The sequence below is a fragment of the Dreissena polymorpha genome, chromosome 15, assembly GCF_020536995.1.
Source record: "Dreissena polymorpha isolate Duluth1 chromosome 15, UMN_Dpol_1.0, whole genome shotgun sequence".
Classification (NCBI taxonomy): domain Eukaryota; kingdom Metazoa; phylum Mollusca; class Bivalvia; order Myida; family Dreissenidae; genus Dreissena; species Dreissena polymorpha.
This window is the reverse complement of record NC_068369.1, coordinates 65,817,434-65,835,432: the sequence shown is the minus strand read 5'-3', so window position 1 is coordinate 65,835,432 and position 17,999 is coordinate 65,817,434. Positions and strand designations below refer to the sequence as shown.

The following is a 17,999-nucleotide window of genomic DNA, read 5'->3' as shown; positions in this document are numbered from 1 at the left end:
CAAAAATACCCAGGTGCGGTTAGGATGTCTCGTTGTTAGGATATATGCATTTAGTTTCACCCCTCTAGCAACAATACTTTTTGATTTACGTTCGACATAAAAATATGACAAATGAAAGGAAAGACAGACGGAAGGACGAGCGAAAAGTCAAGGCGTATCCCCGCTCGGAAATTGTGGGCATAACAACGAATATAAATTAACGTATACACATGTGAAAGTAGTGCATCAATTACGATCGTATTAATGCAATAGCTCATTAAATTAAACAAGTATTGCTCTATTTGCTATGTAAACAGTAAATAATGTAAATCATTGCAATACATTTCACAGAAATATAAAAACTAGGGATGGCAACGAATACCGATATTGGTATTCGGATATTCGGTCATCCTTCCGAACGAATATTCGGATATTCGGTCAACATCTGTTCGAAAAAAATCAACTTTGTTTACCGTACCATTATTCCATGAATTCTACTTTCGTTTTTACCGGAAGTGACTAAATATTGACACAGCATTGCCGTCGCAAATTGTTAAAGTGAATGACGAAAACTGTTTTTAAACTTTTAATATTGTACATCAACAATAGAACGAGAAACATAATATTTACATGACGACAAAACAATTACATAACAAAACAATTACATAACAAAACAGTTAGATCTATAAATAATTTAAGCTGAACTTAAACGTAGTATTTACATAGCGAACACGTGCTTTAATATTGTACATCAACAATAGAACGAGAAACATAATATTTACATGACGACAAAATAATTACATGAAAAAACAGTTAGATCTATAAATAATTTAAACTGAACTTAAACGTATTATTTACATAGCAAACACATGCAAATAAAACACCGTTGCCACATTGAAAAGTCACTCGGATCGGCGTCACTGGGCACATGAACATTGTTCTTATTTAAAAACACGATTGCGTCGACCAGATCTCTGGCGAGTCTATTTCTCCGCAATAGCACATGTAATCCGTTCACTTTCGGAAACACACTTTCTTAGGAGTACTCAAAAACGATGACATTGACGACTTTTTCTTAGAGTCCCCAGCATCATTCGAAGATGCAGAAGATGGATGTTTGTTACTAATATGATTGAGAAGATTGGACGTCGTACCGGCCTGGATGTACGTAAGATTAACTCCACACAAGTTACACGTTGCCCACTTCTTATCGTGAAATACTTCCAAGCAGCGGAAGGTGTAGGTGGCATTTTGATTGGACAGAGATTTACTTTATGCGTGTAGCAATGATAATATTTTCAATTAAATGAGGGCGAAATACCAAAAACATTTCTTTAAATATAATACCTGATTGAATATTGAGTAATTAATTAAAGTTTGGACCATACGATACGCAAATACTCATTAGAGGTTGAGTAAATTATTTTCTAAAAGCTTTTTTGATTGGACAACGTGATTATAACCATACGATCTTTTTTGTTTTTCACACCAAGTCAGCACTTCCTTTACTTATTTAATCGTTGGTCATGTTAAATGTAATTCGAGTTATTAGATCAAGACGGGTCGGTGTTTAAATTGCCATACGGTCTTATTTGTTTTTTACACCAAGTCGGCTTTTCCTTTACTCATTTAATCTTTGATAATTTTAAATGTAATTCGAGTCATTGGATCAAGTGCAGGTCGGTGTTTTGATTGCCGATGCGATTTGAACCTATCATAATTTTGACACAAAGTGACTGTCTTTGTTAGGCAATTAGCGGGATTTATGACCGGTATACTGTCATCACCATAGCGACGAATTATCCGGACTAAACATTATGACACGAGGAACAACTTTTTTTACAACGTTTGAAGCAAATTTCACGAATACGAAGTCTTTGAAATTACTCGATGTTATTTGATTTTTTTCTTCCGAATATTCGATTCGGAAAATAGTATCCGAATATTCGGTCCGGGACCGAATATTCGGATATTCGGATATTCGTTGACATCCCTAATAAAAACATAGTAGTTCTTGCATTCAAAAAAGTGTGGCATATATAAATGTTTATATTTGCTCAATGCAACTCAATTACAAGGGTTTTAATGCGTGTGTGTAAAGTGACAATAAATGTGTAGACAATAAATGCAAGCATGTTACCACTACACAATGTAAACATGATACCTTAAAACTATATAAACATAACCAGGATAGAATTCTTCATTATATCCGGTGGTATTTTATTTCAGGCAAAACATGATCTCAATGTGTACTTAGATGAAGACATTAAGTATCATCAACATAACATTTACCAGATTTTCGTATTAAGACTTTTTTAAATCCAAGTTTTGGCTCATAACTTGTACTAAACATTTACTACGCTAGGTTATTTTTGTTATGAATCTCGATGATATCATATCTTTTTAAAGAGCAACTAAATGATTGTTGATCAACAGAAATTCCTTTCAAGTGTTATTGGATCGAAAGTGCATGGATTTTCTATACAACCTTACCGTAAAAATGTGTGCGTTTGTGTCATTTGTTTGATGTTATTGTCAATTGTTATCATCTTACAATTGTCGTTACCGTCGACAGTAAATTATAATTGCAAATTTACTTGTTAACACATATTTTTTTTATAATTTGTGTCGAATGGATATTGAAATGAAAAATGCATGGATTTTCTATGCAGCCTAGCTAATCCTTAATTGTGTTTGTTTGTGACATTTGTTTGAGGTTATAATGACATGGAACCATATTAAAATCGTCGTTGCAGTAGACAGTAAGATATAATTGAAAATGTGCGTGTTAACGCATTAATTATTTATTACTTTGGTCGAATGGATATTGAAATCGAAAATACATGAATTTGTCTATACAACCTAACCCTCAATTCAGTTTGTTTGTGACATTTGTTTGAGGCTAGTGTGACATAGTATCATATTAAAATAGTCGTTTCAGTAGACAGTAAGTTATAATTAAAAATGTACGTGTTAACACATTAATAATAAATAACTTTGGTCGAATGGTCCGGAATGGATATTGAATTCGAAAGTGCAGAACATTTTAATATAGCTAACACCTACCCTCTTTCAAACTGTAGATGAACATTGCTTATTATTTATAAACATATTTATTTATTCGAGGCGGATATGTTAGTTTTCTTATGTATAAGTCATGTTTTTCATAGTGCTTTATCAAACATTTGATTGTTGTAAATCAATATGCGTATCCAAGTTCTATCCTTTTTAAATTGCGAACAACAGTATCATAAGGATTCCACGCTTGGTTTTGACAAATCAGTTTAGATTTGTCTTACTCAGACTTTTAATTTTATCAAAATAGTAAAACATATTTATGTATTTTAGGCGGATATTTTATTTAACGTATTTGTGTTTAGTAAAAGCCATGTTCTTCCTTGTGCATTATCGAACGATTGATTGTTTTAAATCAATATGCGTATGCAAGTTCTAGCCTTTCGAACAATAGTATCACGAGGAATCCACGCTTTGTTTTTGCCAAATCAGTTATAAATCGATTTTAATGTTTTGATACGTTTTATGCGAAGTCAAACGCTCATAAATATCATACAATCAATCTTAAATAAATTTGAAAATATATTATTACTTTTTATAATGCCTTCTTTTATTTAATCGAGTGTTTTTAATGGAATCTTATATTGACTTCCAGCTTTTTAAAAATGGCAGAAGGAGGCTTTGGGTGTACGGATACAGAGACTGGAAGCGTTCCTAGACCCATCAGTCTGTACAGTCGTCACTCTCAGGTAAATCAGAGACTGGAAGCGTTCCCAGACACGTCAGTCCGTACAGTCGTCACTCTCAGGTATATCATCAGACACTGGAAGCGTTCCCAAATCCATCAGCCCGTACAGTCGTCACTCTCAGGTAAATCAGAGACTGAAAGTGTTCATAGACCCATCGGTCTCTACAGTCGTCACTCTCGGGTAGATCAGAGACTGGAAGTGTTTCCAGACACATCAGTCCGTACAGTCGTCACTTTCAGGTAAATCAGAGACTGAAAGTGTTCCCAGACACGTCAGTCCGTACAGTCGTCACTCTCAGGTAAATCAGAGACTGGAAGTGTTCCCACACATATCATTCCGTGCAGTCGTCACTCTCAGGTAAATCAGAGACTGAAAGTGTTCCCAGACACGTCATTCCGTACAGTCGTCACTCTCATGTAAATCAGAGACTGAAAGTGTTCCTAGACCCATCAGTCCGTACAGTCGTCACTCTCAGGTAAATCAGAGACTGGAAGCGTTCCCAGACCCATCAGTCCGTACAGTCGTCACTCTCAGGTAAATCAGAGACTGGAAGTGTTCCCAGACACATCAGTACGTACAGTCGTCACTCTCAGGTAAATCAGAGGCTGGAAGCGTTCCCAGACCCATCAGTCCGTACAGTCGTCACTCTCAGGTAAATCAGAGACTGGAAGTGTCCCCAGACACATCAGTCCGTACAGTCGTCACTCTCAGGTAAATCAGAGGCTGAAAGCGTTCCCATAGACACAGCATTTTGTACAACAGTATGTCTCAGGAATATTCTATGATTTTGAGCGCTAAGCTAGTGAGATGTATCGTACTCAACTTTCGTTTGTTATCGATGAAAATAAATCGATGTTAATATTTAACAAAGAATTTAAAAGGAAACGAAATAGCAATTGTGTTTTTCAAACTTTTACTTCTTAATTTTTGTTTAAAATATGAATGTACATGGGTTGCTTTTGAAAATATACTATTGAACGTAGATATATGTATTAATAGTTATAACCGAATTTTACGTTCGGATATTTTAACCATTCTTTGGTTATTTTAAACGTTTAAGTGTCAATATGTACTTATACAATTGAAAGAACGTGTAAATGGTACGAGTAAAATGTACTGGCGCAAGTCGAAGACATGGCAAATCACTATTACAATATTTAAATTAATGTTGCCAATGAACAAGCTTAAACAAGTATGTGTCTTTCAAAACAGTATTTTGTGCAAATGCTAGTGTTCATTTTTAGATGGTCGTGTTTGTTATTTCAATATTAACGTTAGTGACTTCAATGGTTACTCTTAACAAGATCCATCGAAATGTATGAAATTCAACTCGGTATAACTATTTTCTCGTTTGATGCTCAAAAGTGAAACAAACTGCAGTAACACATACATTGTTATGTATCGTATACTTAATGATTAACAGGACTTGTTTTGAAAGTGTTTTGTTGTGTGTGCAGACATGTTATTTTTGCCATATAGTAATATATACATTCATATGACATTCATGTAAAATTCGTGTAACAAACATAGCAAGTCATAAACACATACGTTTAGAGTGTGTATAGCCATAGAAGTAGTAATCGAAGATTCGTATGCAACACGTGTTTCAAATAAGAAAAAAAAGTAAAAGAAAAAAATGTGTATATACTTAATAGATTAAATATTTAAATTACTGGACACTTGCAAATTTCATCTTTATGTATTGATTAACATGTATTTTATTTCAAGGTCAGAGGCAAAGTGTGTGGCTTTAATTGTTCAAGCGCTAACGTGAAAGTTTTAATTCCCAGTCGTATAATTACAGAAATCCCAGTTATACTGCACTGATTCCTGTTTAAGTCTAAAACAGAAGAACATACATATTGTATATAATATTGAAGTTCTTTTAAGTGAGGTATGTATCATATTTCTGTGCGTTTTAAATGAGTCTCAAGCCGACTTTCATATGTATATCTTCCGAATGTCACCTAAAACAGTATGCTAATAATGTCTTTAGCTGGGGTTTCAGACAGGACTTGAATTAACATCCATACCCATTCAATATGAAAACTGCGATGATGACTGTCTTCGTTTACTGTGTATTATGTTATACGTATATACTACCTTTAAATAAGCTTTATATGGTACACCATCTTCACCAGAATCAGTCTAATTATGCGTGCCATTATATGAGTCGAGGTTTTTTAATATTAACGTCACGCACATAGCTGGGCAGGATTCATTGCGCCTTGACGCCACAGTGAATCCAGAATAATTTAATAACATATAATAACTTCGAGTCTAATTTAATTTTAGTCTGTTTTCAAAGGTATCATTCAGGAACGCGTTTTCGTCTTTACTCTACATACCTTTCAACAAAGAACACGAACACGAGCATTCAATGATAAAACTGAACATGCATATTCATTACTACTACACATATAATACTGTTATAGTATTAAACGTCAATATATGTATTAAAAATACCCATAATACAATCGGTGTGTTTATCAACACTAAATTTGTCACTTAATGTTCAAACATGTAATCAAATAGACACAATGATCAACAAATAATTCAAAAATGACTTACTCATGTATGTTCACATTTTATTTATGATATTATTTAATAATGACGTTTGCTGCGGAAATGCATACCTGTAGACACTATTTTTCATTTACTAATACACACAGCTTTATATTATCTGAAAAAATATTATAACCAATTTCGGAAAAGTGTTGGTTTTTATATGCGTATTATTTAAATAATCTTTAATCACGCATCTTAAACCGACATAAAGAACGTCCTATTTTGTTTTCAGAATTATGTAGAGAGTGTGTCTGTTGAGATCTGTACTATAATGACCCAGCTGGGATACGGCGAGGAGATGAGACGGTGGCGCGTTGCGAGGTACAGGGAGTGTGACAGACTGAAGAATACAAGCCGAAGTAATATAACTTATATCACAGCTGGCAGTAAGGCAGAAGGGCTGACCTGCTATTTAGAAAGCGACCGTGACTGTCTATTCTTGCTGAAAAATGTCATCTGTTTGGAAGCTGGTATCAATCTTAACAGCATACCAGACGACTTGCAAGTGTACAGGATGGATACACATGTATATCCAGGACACTGCAGACTTTTATTAGAGAGACAAACGTCTGGAAGTTACGAAATAATCCACAATGCTCTGTGTGATAATGGAAATGGGGACGTTCTATTGAGCAGTAGCTTATTGTTAGATGAATTTTCGTCGCTCCGTGCATTTACCGCTCAACGCGAAGTGGTGCAACATAAATGCGTGGGACCGTCATCACCAAATACCTTTAATAGGATTTTGCATCAAGACAACGTACTCGCACTACGCTGTCTATGCCCAAGTGTCCTACACAGATGGGCTGCCAGACCCCGTCATTGGCCGTCACCAGTCATAGTTCAGAAAGTCGTAACATTAGGAGCGATTCTAACACCGGTAGGATTTAAGGGGAGTGAATTCAAGCACATGGAATGGAGGATTAACTTTAACAGCGGTGAGGCAGAACTCGTAAGCAACCTTAATGATATTCAGGCGAAAGTTTATGTTATACTAAAAATGATCATCAAAGATATAATCAAACCAACAAATAAAGAAATAACGTCATATATACTGAAAAACATAGTTTTATGGCAAGCTGAACGTAACCCACAGACACGCTTTAGTGCATACAGTTTGCTTCACTGGCTGCATGACGGTCTGAGAGAACTAAGGACTGCAATTGCCAAAAAACATATGCCGTATTACATGATTCCTGAACGAAATTTAATGGAAGCATGTGGTATAAACAATAAGCTGCATCGTAAATGGGTAGCAGATATCACGGACATGTTAGAAGAAGGTCCTGGGGTAATACTTAGATTGGAGAAGATACGAAAGGCTATTGTCGGGTCCCCGGAGCCTATGTTGTGGTACAGCAAGAAAAGGATGGAGCTGGAGATGCTGAGTCTCGAGGCGTTTAAAAGACTAGCGGAATGTAGATATGAGAACGAGATGTTTGATAACTCGGATTTCGTGCTGAATGCGATACGTTTTCGCCGTATAGAGGTATTGATAGAGGTGCGACAACGAATGATCCAGGAGGGCTGTTCTGTAAATGATCTGAATGATATTGTAGTCGCAATGTTACAGTAATAATGAACTAACAAACTAAAATTACACGTGTACCATGGCTGTACTAAAGACCACACATTCACTCAAATAAATAATGACAGTCATCGACGGATTATACGGCGTAATATTTTCCAATATATATGCAGTATTTATTAAATTAATGATTGTAAAATAATAATGAACTAAAAACCCATAAGCGTATATATTGGTGTTGTACATTCTTGAATATGGTTGTAAAATACGATGTTAACGCAGGTAAGCCATCTGATAAATCATTATTAGCTTTATTGATGTTTCGTGGATTGTGATTTTCATAATAAAATGAGAGTAATTATCAAGACAAAGAAATTAACAACATCAACAAAAGCTTGCTAATTTCGATGACTATGGTACGCTCTGGATCGTTCAAGATTGTCTGTTTCGCATCCGCATTCTAGACGTGTCTTGATATATTTCCAACAAGCTATACGCAAATCTCAGAGTTCGAACTGATGTTCTCCGCATAAATGAACAATCGCGGTGACGTCATTAATAGTTGCCGACCCGGGCTGAATGAACTGAAACAATATTCTGAATACTTCGGTGTTGTACTTTCGCACGATAATTTATCGTTTTAGAATTGCGGGATTCTGGCTGATCGAGGTAGTTGCTTATAAGTCGATAAGTAGCATTTTCTGGTACCCATCCTATTTACGTGGTGTGTTACTTCGTGTACCCGGTGATCTATATCCGGTACTTATACTCTTGGCTCTGTGTGTGTGACTAGGTGTCGGAGAGATCTGTAAAATCATAGCCGGGGGAGTAACACACGCCTACAATTGAATGAATACCACATAGTATTGATGAATTACATTAATGATGTAATTACACGTAAAAGTAACCATAACTGTTTTCTTAATTATTTCATTCATAATGAGTATTTCATAAGTTCTTACAACTTAATTTAAACTATGTGTTAGAGAAGACATCACAGTTACAGTTGTCGATCTTTCTTCACTTTGTATGCGTTTCAAACTCCGCGAGTCCCTCCATTTTTGTTATTACTGCGCGGTATGTAAGAATTATTTGTGGCACTTCTGCCCTTATGTAATCTATTGGTTCTCTAAGTTCGTTTAAGTCGCGTTGTGTAATTTTTTTGTTTTGACTTAAATGTCCCAGGTTTGTTTAACTACCCATCAAGTTTGCAAAGTAATAAGGCAACAAGTCTTTTTGTAGAATATACCAACTTTTATTCTTGGTTAAATGATCGTATAGATTATATTGTTCAGTATATTATCCTTATTAAATAATTGATACTAAATAGAGACAAAAATAAACAAGATACTCCAACACAAATATAATCCATCCAGAAAAACAAATGTCCGTCTCAAGCACTTTCCCGTGAAGCCAGAAATTGGGAAGTATATTGTGCGATTCTCTATCGACCGTGGCTCAGACTAGAGGTTCTAACACGGTCCGTTTTATACAAAAATGGTAACCTTGGCGTCGACCCACTTGTTTTAAGGAGTAAACAGCCTTATTCATCACTTTGACATCAACTCATAACCATCAAAAATACAACTATAAACGGGTTATAACAATGTCCATCACTTTCTGGTCGTTAAATTATTTCTAACTATTTAGGCTTATTTAACCTGTTTATATAAGCTGTTTATATAAGGCAGTTCGTGTATAATTAACACTATTTTGACCGCCAGATATGGTCGAATGTACGTCATTGTTGTCCACAATGTATTTCGCCAGTGACCATGTATCTCTAGTTACTAGGACAATGATGACTAAACAGAAAAAGTGTTACATATTACCTGCTGCCATTGTGTTACAGACAACACATGTCTTCTGAGAACGACCTCCTTGACGCAGTTGTCTTTAGCAAAGACGTCCAATCATATATTTTTATTCGCCATCCGATGACAAGCAGTTAGTACATTTGTTAACTGAGTTACAGAAAATATGCCATTACTTGACTGTTTTCTCAACATACTCGTAAATGAGTTGTTGTTCGTACCCACCGGTTAATCTTTTCATCGCCCAGTCTGAAAGAGCAGATATCGTAACGGTTGTCAATGAGGACTGAGACACTCCTGTCAAGATAAATGACATTCGCTATCGTTATATCTGCTATTGTGTTTGTTTTTATGGAATACAATTGTATATCGTTTTGAACTATTTGCATAACATAATAACTACTAATTTACGACCATGTACGCAAATAATATCAGAACATAAAATAAAGACAAACAACAAGCCCAAATGATAGCATTATGAAATGGTTCCTGATACAGGAAATGGACACAACAGTTTTGTAAAGTCTATTTGTTGTAACAGTATACTACGAGAGGTAGAGCATTATATTGCAAGTAATAAAAGACGCAGAATGCAGTTTTAGTTACCAATTGGACTCAATATAAACCACAGTGAGCGTTCTTTTGCGAGATATAATCAACGTGCAAGGAAAATAATCCAAGTAATATATGTGATGCATGTTGAATAGCTTCAAGAGTTTCGCCTAAACGACACGAAACAACTTGGTTAGCTGGGTTACCATTACTATGTTCACATACTTATATCATTAACGAACATCTTCTCTACTTGAATCAGAGTTATTGGCTGTAGAAATGTATAGAAGACCGATTCCCAAATAAAATATATGGCCGGACCGGGATCGAATCCGCGATGCAAGGATTTGAAGTACAGCGCTCCGTCCGCTCTTTTACCTGAGCCGTAAGTGCGTCAATGCCAATACGACACGACACAAGACGAAAAACGTGAGGCTTGTTTGATTGCGGCCATTTTAAAGAGAGTAAGTCAGCGCCAATACGACACGACACAAGACGGACGATGCTATGGTTCAAGTATTAAAGTCATGTCGTTACTTTCAATGTTCATGATCACTGAGCCGTAAGTGCGTCAATGCCAATACGACACAAGACGAAACACGTTAGGTCTGTTTGATTGCGGCCATTTTAAAGAGAGTAAGTCAGCGCCAATACGACACGACACAAGACGGACGATGCTATGTTACAAGTATAAAAGTCATGTCGTTACTTTCAATGCTCGGGATCACTATGTCACGCCTCAAACATCTCCAGAAATTCTTAAATAACTTATAACTCTCGTATACTGACCAACATGTCGAAATAAACCATAACAGGTTACTAAAAATACAAAAGATAGATTAGATCAGTAACGGCTTCCTGCAACAACTTCAGATAGTAACCAAGGAATAGAGTGACTGACGCGCCGTGACTTAGGGATATGTTAGAATTCTTAGTAAACTCATGCTTACATTCCATACATATTTATAAATATGGGTGCACATCTGGAATTACGAATAAACTCCGCAGATAACAAAAAAGGGACAAAGGCTAGGTCCACGAGTTGAGAACATAAGCAGCCATTGTGATGTTTGTATAATACAAGTGGCCTTTCTTTTCAGTCTAATCAATGTGACTTCTGACCTTGTTTCTCAGTCGTAAACATTTGATAATTTTGATGAGATATCCTAAGAACAAATGTTTTGATTTGATAAGGGAAGGATTCTATTGGGAATAGGCGTGTGTATGCGATAAAGGGCAATAGGCCCTATTTCCGTCAATGGAAACGACATCCTGTAATGCAAAGTGGAGCAATTCAAATTTCATCTATGAGTGTAAGTCGCTGAATTTCAGGGCTCAAAACACACATACGTATGTATGGTTTCGGCTTAATTGTAACTTTCTTTATTAATGTTTGCGTTTCCACAACTTAATTCATCGAACCGTTACTTACTTCCGCTGATTTCTGAAACGGTTCCATGCTTTAAACTATTTTTATAGTTGCACGTTAAACTTGCAAACATCTGGGCCTCTCTCTGTGAAAAAGGGGTTTAATGCATGTGTCTAAAGTGTCGTCCAAGATTAGCCTGTGCAGTCAGCACAGGCTAATCAGGGGCGACCCTTTCCGCTTTTATGATATTGTATATTTCAAGATAGTCTCTTCTTAGCAAAAATCATGTTTAGGTGGAAAGTGTCGTCCCTGATTAGCCTGTGCGGACTGTGAAGTCTAATCTGGGACGACACTTTACGCACATGCATTAAACGGAGCACGGCTCATTTGTTTGTTTGCGATAACAAGACCGACCTTCCTTGTTTTGGTGATGCGCCTGGACTTATGTCTTAATTGGTATTTCATGTAAACGTTCTGTTAATTTATGCTGCTTTCGATCATTTTTACATATCAAGATAAATAAGTAACAAAGATATTTGAAAGTGTCCATGCTCGAGTACCCATGTAAAATGTATTAATTAGAATTAAAAACAACAACATAAGGTTACATTTCTTGTGAAATACTAGAATTGTGGTTTAAATGTGAAATTCCATGCTTTTCAAAACCCTTAAAACACTATTTTATCAAATTGATTGGAGATAAATACGTTTTGGAACCTCGTTTCGATTCAATGGGGGTGTTATTAGTGAGAACGAACATGACAAAGTGGCAAATTTTCACATATTCCGATCTACGCGCTATTTTTATACAAACAGATAGTGACGTATGTTGGACCCGTGTTCATTCGCCGGCATTTACGAACCGGCATAAAATGGCATTGGATGTGAAATTTATCGCAACTTTTGTAAGAACAATAAATTAAAATGGACTATTATAGCGATTATGAAGAATTTTCTTTTGAACATTACATGTATGAAACGAAATTTAGTGATTGTCAGTAAGATTTTTTTCTGAAAATGACTCGGACAGCAAATAATCTATTGCTCAATATGACCATCAGGTAGGGAATATTAATCGATAAAAATATATTTGTCTTTTTTTGTTTAACGCAAATGCCGGAAACAATACTCAATTTATGTTTTATTTATTTGATTGTAATACTACAGTAAGATCGCGTTGAATATGACTACGTTGTACAGTTCAAACTTATCGCCACAGAACGGATACTTGCAAGATTTCTAATGGATGTATTCAAATACTACTTCCGTTATAGTGATGTGATGAAATCAAAACAAGGGCATGCGTAGATAAAAAGGGGCGCGGTGGGACTTTGGATCGACAGGGTGCTCCACCCCTGTGTTAGGCCCTAATATGATAGCGATGAATGTTTATAAAACAAACTTGATTTGATTGGGGGAATTCTAATAGAATATCGGATATCACACTGTGACTGCCATGAACAACTTGAGATATATCCGCTGATAAGACACATTTCAAAACCCCAACAACAATAAACTACATCACACCATCTTTACAGAAAAATACACAACGCTGATAACTTGTGTCAATTTGAGATTCGCCTTTGCTGGATATTTTCGAAAGTTATAAAACAAAAGAAAGCAATCATTTTTCTGTGTAACCTTAAATTTAATCCAGTTGATTATTATTACTTAGAAATGCAAAGCTTTTAAGTGTATCAAATCAATATGAATAATTATGATCCATGCAAAAATCCCGTGGCATATTTATAGGTTATTAGACGTTTCACTGTACAATACGGAGATATATTTGGACGAGCACACAGTTTGAAGTCATATTGGACGAGCCGTTAGGCGAGTCCAATATGACTTCAAACTGTGTGCGAGTCCAAATATATCACGTATTGTACAGTTTAAACGTCTAATAAACTTTTTATTCTATATCCTCATTACCAAACCAGCTTTCCGTATTTGTATTTTCATTCATTGATTACGCACTTTATGACGTTTCTCGTGTGACGTCATTTCTCTGACGAAACATACTAGTATAAGCAAGACTCTGCATTTTAGGGACAACAATATGGAGGTGGTAGTGTTTAATAAATCTTATTATCTAGTAGCAAATTATACTATTTTGATAGCATTGAACTAATCCAAAAGGCAAAACGTATTTCGGATTGTGTGTTTGTCATGCATAATTGTTAACTTCGATAGGAATAAAACAACTCGCTCCGACAGGATTACGAATTCGTAAATTGTGTTTTGGCCTTTGGGTCAGAATGGTGAGCATGTGTACAAACGCTATCAACAAATACTGTGGTTTAAAATACATTTCGATAAATGGATGGAAGAACAGAAAATGGAAAATGGAAATGCATATCATTGTAACTTAGTTGTTATTAGGCTAGCATTGGATTAAAGTTGTCATTGAGGTTAATAAAATTGTTTTTTTGTTTTGCTGTTGCATATTTGTTTTCAATATCTAGCAATAACAATATCACTTGCTTTTGCATTTTTTTTAATTTCTAACAATAAAAATTAATTAAATATCATATTCTCGATTCGTTTTTTATTTCCTCTCATATTTTCAATAGGAAAGTATTAAAAAGAGACATACAAGCAATTGCTTAGTGCACTTGTACTCAACTGTCCAATATGGAAAAAATACAGACTTTTTGGATCCAATACCGGAATATATTGGACGGTCACGTGGTACATATGAAGAATGCCGATTGGATGAATTTATTGGATATAGAATAATATATTTTATTTTGAATAGTTCGCGCGAACGAAAAGAAGAAGAAGAAGATTGTGAATAGTTCAATATAACATAAACAATAGTGTAAGCAAACAATAATACTGTTTTAAATAGTATTCTAAGTGCCGTTTAGAAAATTATCTGCTTCTGGTCTGTGTAGTAAACAGTAAATTATTGGGGTTAAATATCCGTATAACTAAGTTTACGTAGTTATTTTTTTATTCTCTCATAATTTCTTATATGATATAGAAATATAATTGATAAGCACACATAATATTTTGACACTTGATATTTTGGCGACACAGACCATACCTTGAGATTTTAAGATGAAATAAGATGAAATGTATATGTCCTTTTTATATCTGTTGTGATGATTCATCTTTTAGTTTTTAATGATTAGCGAAGGGTTGAAATAACGTGTTTTTGTTACCAAACTATTGATGCGTATATGCCTATAAAAAATCGTGGCATTTTGATTAATCCGTATCTGTAAAATAACAACAAAATCGTCGTTTTAAGTATCTAAATGTGTTTAGAAAAGATCCCTAGTAAAAGAAGTTTTAACAAAAAGTAAGCTACATATTACGCATGGTATATGTGCTCCCAATTATTCCCGTCACGCCATACATTTCGTTATACATACAAGCAAAGGCGGCATTATAAGTTGAAGCACTGTTTGTTATTGGCAATTAATGCCCCACTCTTACTCTACTCAGGAAGCATGGATAAAGAGTTAATCTTGTCGGTCAATGCGCACTGTCCGTTTCCGTCGGAGTGATGTGTTGCAGGAAACACAGAAAGTATTTTGTGTACACAGTACAACTTAAAGGGATCTTTTCACGGTTTGGAAAATTGACAAAATTGAAAAAAGTTGTGTCAGATTCGCAAATTTTCTTTTTAGTTATGATATTTGTAAGGAAACAGTAATGCTGAACATTTACCATGGCCTAATATAGCCATTATAATTATGCATCTTTTGACGATTTAAAAACCTGAAAATCATAAAGCGTTGCAACGCGAAACAATTGAATAATTTGGAGAGTTCTGTTGTTGTCGTTTAAATTAACGAAACTATGAAGATTGGATATATAAGGTATAAAGTACTTCACCTGCGTGTATTCGGCGGAATAGCCGAGAGAGCTAATGCGTTTTTTCTTCAGACCAACTCCAGGACTCCGGGGGTCACTGGTTCGAGCCATGGTTCCGGCTACTTTTTTTCCCTTGTTTTAATTTTATTCTTGATTTTTTTTACTGGAGCTTTTAAGATCCAATGTTTACATTTATCAATATAAAGCATTTAATGACAAACTTCAAAATATGCCAAAATCTGTGAAAGGCCCCTTTAATAAAACGTTATAAAAAATCACCAGCTTGCGCGTATACTTGTTTTCACTTGGGTATTTTGGTGCATTTTGTCTTCGATTATAGGTGTGGCTTGGCTGTTTTGTGAAAAAAATAGACACTTTGTGCTTGGGTAACTGTATTAATATGGACAACCGTGATAATAAAATATGTAAGGTCCGCAATTGTAAGTTGTACGGGGTTTTGCGCCGACCACTGGGTCATTTAGTGTATAGAGAAAAGAAAAGACAAAGACAAGACGATGAAAACTAATACTGCATAATTCGATGTACCCCGGTAGTCAAAGATTTCAATTTGTTAACGATCAAACAAAAGGTTTATTTTATAAATACGGACGTAAAGTCCCTTTAAAGTAGTTATTGTCTTCACTATTGATAATTCTAGCACATCGTGTATCGGACGTGGAGAAGTACATGTATTTGCTTGTTTTGCGTGATAACCTGTGTGTTAAGTTCTTAATGGGCGGACAACGGGAGTCGGACATGTCTTTGATGTCTATTTAATTAGGTGACACGTTAAATGCAATTGGATTCGAATATCTGCGTTATATTTCATTTCGATTGTTTTGTTTTGATGAAGAGTGCATCTTATAGCTCCCGATCATGTTTCATATCTGTCGGTAGCTGTAAAAATAAATACAGAATTACGTTGCAATTCCAAGGAATACACACATGCCTTCACTTGTCATTCATTTCTGCAGTTTGAAAGAAAAAGCAAAACAAAACAGATTTTTGTTTTCTTTCCAACGTGTTTTAAAAAAAAATCTGAAGTCTTGTTAATACGTTGCCTGAGTAAAAGAAATACTAAGGGAGGTAATCGATTCGCTGAGACCGAAACGCCCAGAGCGGCGTTAATTCCCCTACACTTATATTTGTGTCTTGTCCTGAGAAAACTGGGCATAATGCATGCGCGTACAGTGTCGTCAATTAAACGAAAAATGTCATAAAAACGAAAAATGTCGTCCCTGATTAGCCTGTGCGGACTGCACAGGCTAATCTAGGACGACACTTTACGCACATGCATTATGCCCAGTTTTCTCCGAACACGACTCATTAAAAGCGCTTTGCATAAAAGCACTGTGCTTTTAACTTGTTGCTTTTTAACGCGAATTACATTTGTATACAATATTTTTATGTGATTGTAACATGCATTTGAAACCACAAATGCTTATGAATGTGTTAACACATTAAAAAAGATAATCATCATTTTAAACAAAGGATTTCAATGCGTCTGTATGTCTATTTTCTCTGTATAAACATAACATAGTTAATTAGCAATGACTTCGCACAGTACATTGTAAAGAAGCTCTGTTTGCCAGAGAAAGTGCATTTATCTGCATTTTGAAAGGCAAATTATCAAATATGACTCAGAGAATGTGAAGCATTTTTTCCATTACTATACATTATTCGGTTACTTTGTGACGTTTATTACAATGAAAGTTCTCTTCCGCGGCCTAATCTACAGTTGCCTTGTGTTAAAGTCTGGGTGGGATTAAAAAATATATACATGTATATATAACTCGTTTAAAGATTATGCGAAATTAATACAAATGCAAAATAACATCAAAACAATCAAATAAATATGCTAAACGGGGCTAGTATACGGATAAAATCAGAGTTTCGTTTCCTTGTACACATCTATTAGTATAATATGACATTTTGCAGATCTAATACGAACAGAAATTTCACTTATCGATTGACCTCTCCTGACAATACGGCATCGAATTTATGACATTACTTGCTTTATCAACTTTTATATGTGTTTTCAAAAATCATATGGTACGTGTTTTCAAAAATTGTTCTTCTTGAATGTTTGGATTTATTACAGTCCATTTGGTTCCTTTAGAAGATATATACACTTGGTACCTCGACAAAGGGAATATTTATTTGGATATATTCTCCATTACCGATATGGGGACCTATTTATCTGCAAAATGCCGACGAGCACCTGATATTAAGAAACACTGCCCTCTGATATTTTGAAATAATTCCCATCTGATATTTGAAAAGTCATCCCTTCTGATTTTTGAAAGAAAGTCCCCTATGATTCTTGAAAACACGTCCCATGTGATTTTCGTAAACAATTCCCCTCTGATACACGATTCATATGATTTGTGTAAACAATTCCCCTATAAATCTTGAAAACACGTCACATATGATTTTTGTAAACAAATCCCCTCTGATTCTTGAAAACATGTCCCATATGATTTTTGAAAACACGTACCATATGATTTTTGAAAACACGTTCCATATGATTTTTGAAAACAAAATCCCCTCTGATTCTTAAAAACACGTCCCATATGATTTTTGAAAACAATTTCCCTATG

The 17,999-nt window shown here is 35.1% G+C and overlaps 1 protein-coding gene and 1 long non-coding RNA gene across 2 annotated transcripts in view; both read left to right on the top strand.

Moving 5' to 3' along the window:
* The window catches only part of LOC127859808 (uncharacterized), a 436,037-nt gene that overhangs the window by 197,567 nt on the left and 220,471 nt on the right, over positions 1 to 17,999 (top strand). The window contains exon 2 of the mRNA XM_052397313.1: positions 3,650 to 3,743. Within this exon, the coding sequence (XP_052253273.1) occupies positions 3,660 to 3,743 (84 nt within the window). The 5' untranslated portion in view covers positions 3,650 to 3,659. The remainder of the gene's footprint in view (positions 1 to 3,649; positions 3,744 to 17,999) is intronic.
* Positions 7,047 to 17,999, top strand: part of LOC127859372 (uncharacterized) — a 184,900-nt gene continuing 173,947 nt past the window's right edge. The window contains exon 1 of the long non-coding RNA XR_008039337.1: positions 7,047 to 7,594. This is a non-coding gene — a long non-coding RNA (uncharacterized LOC127859372). The remainder of the gene's footprint in view (positions 7,595 to 17,999) is intronic.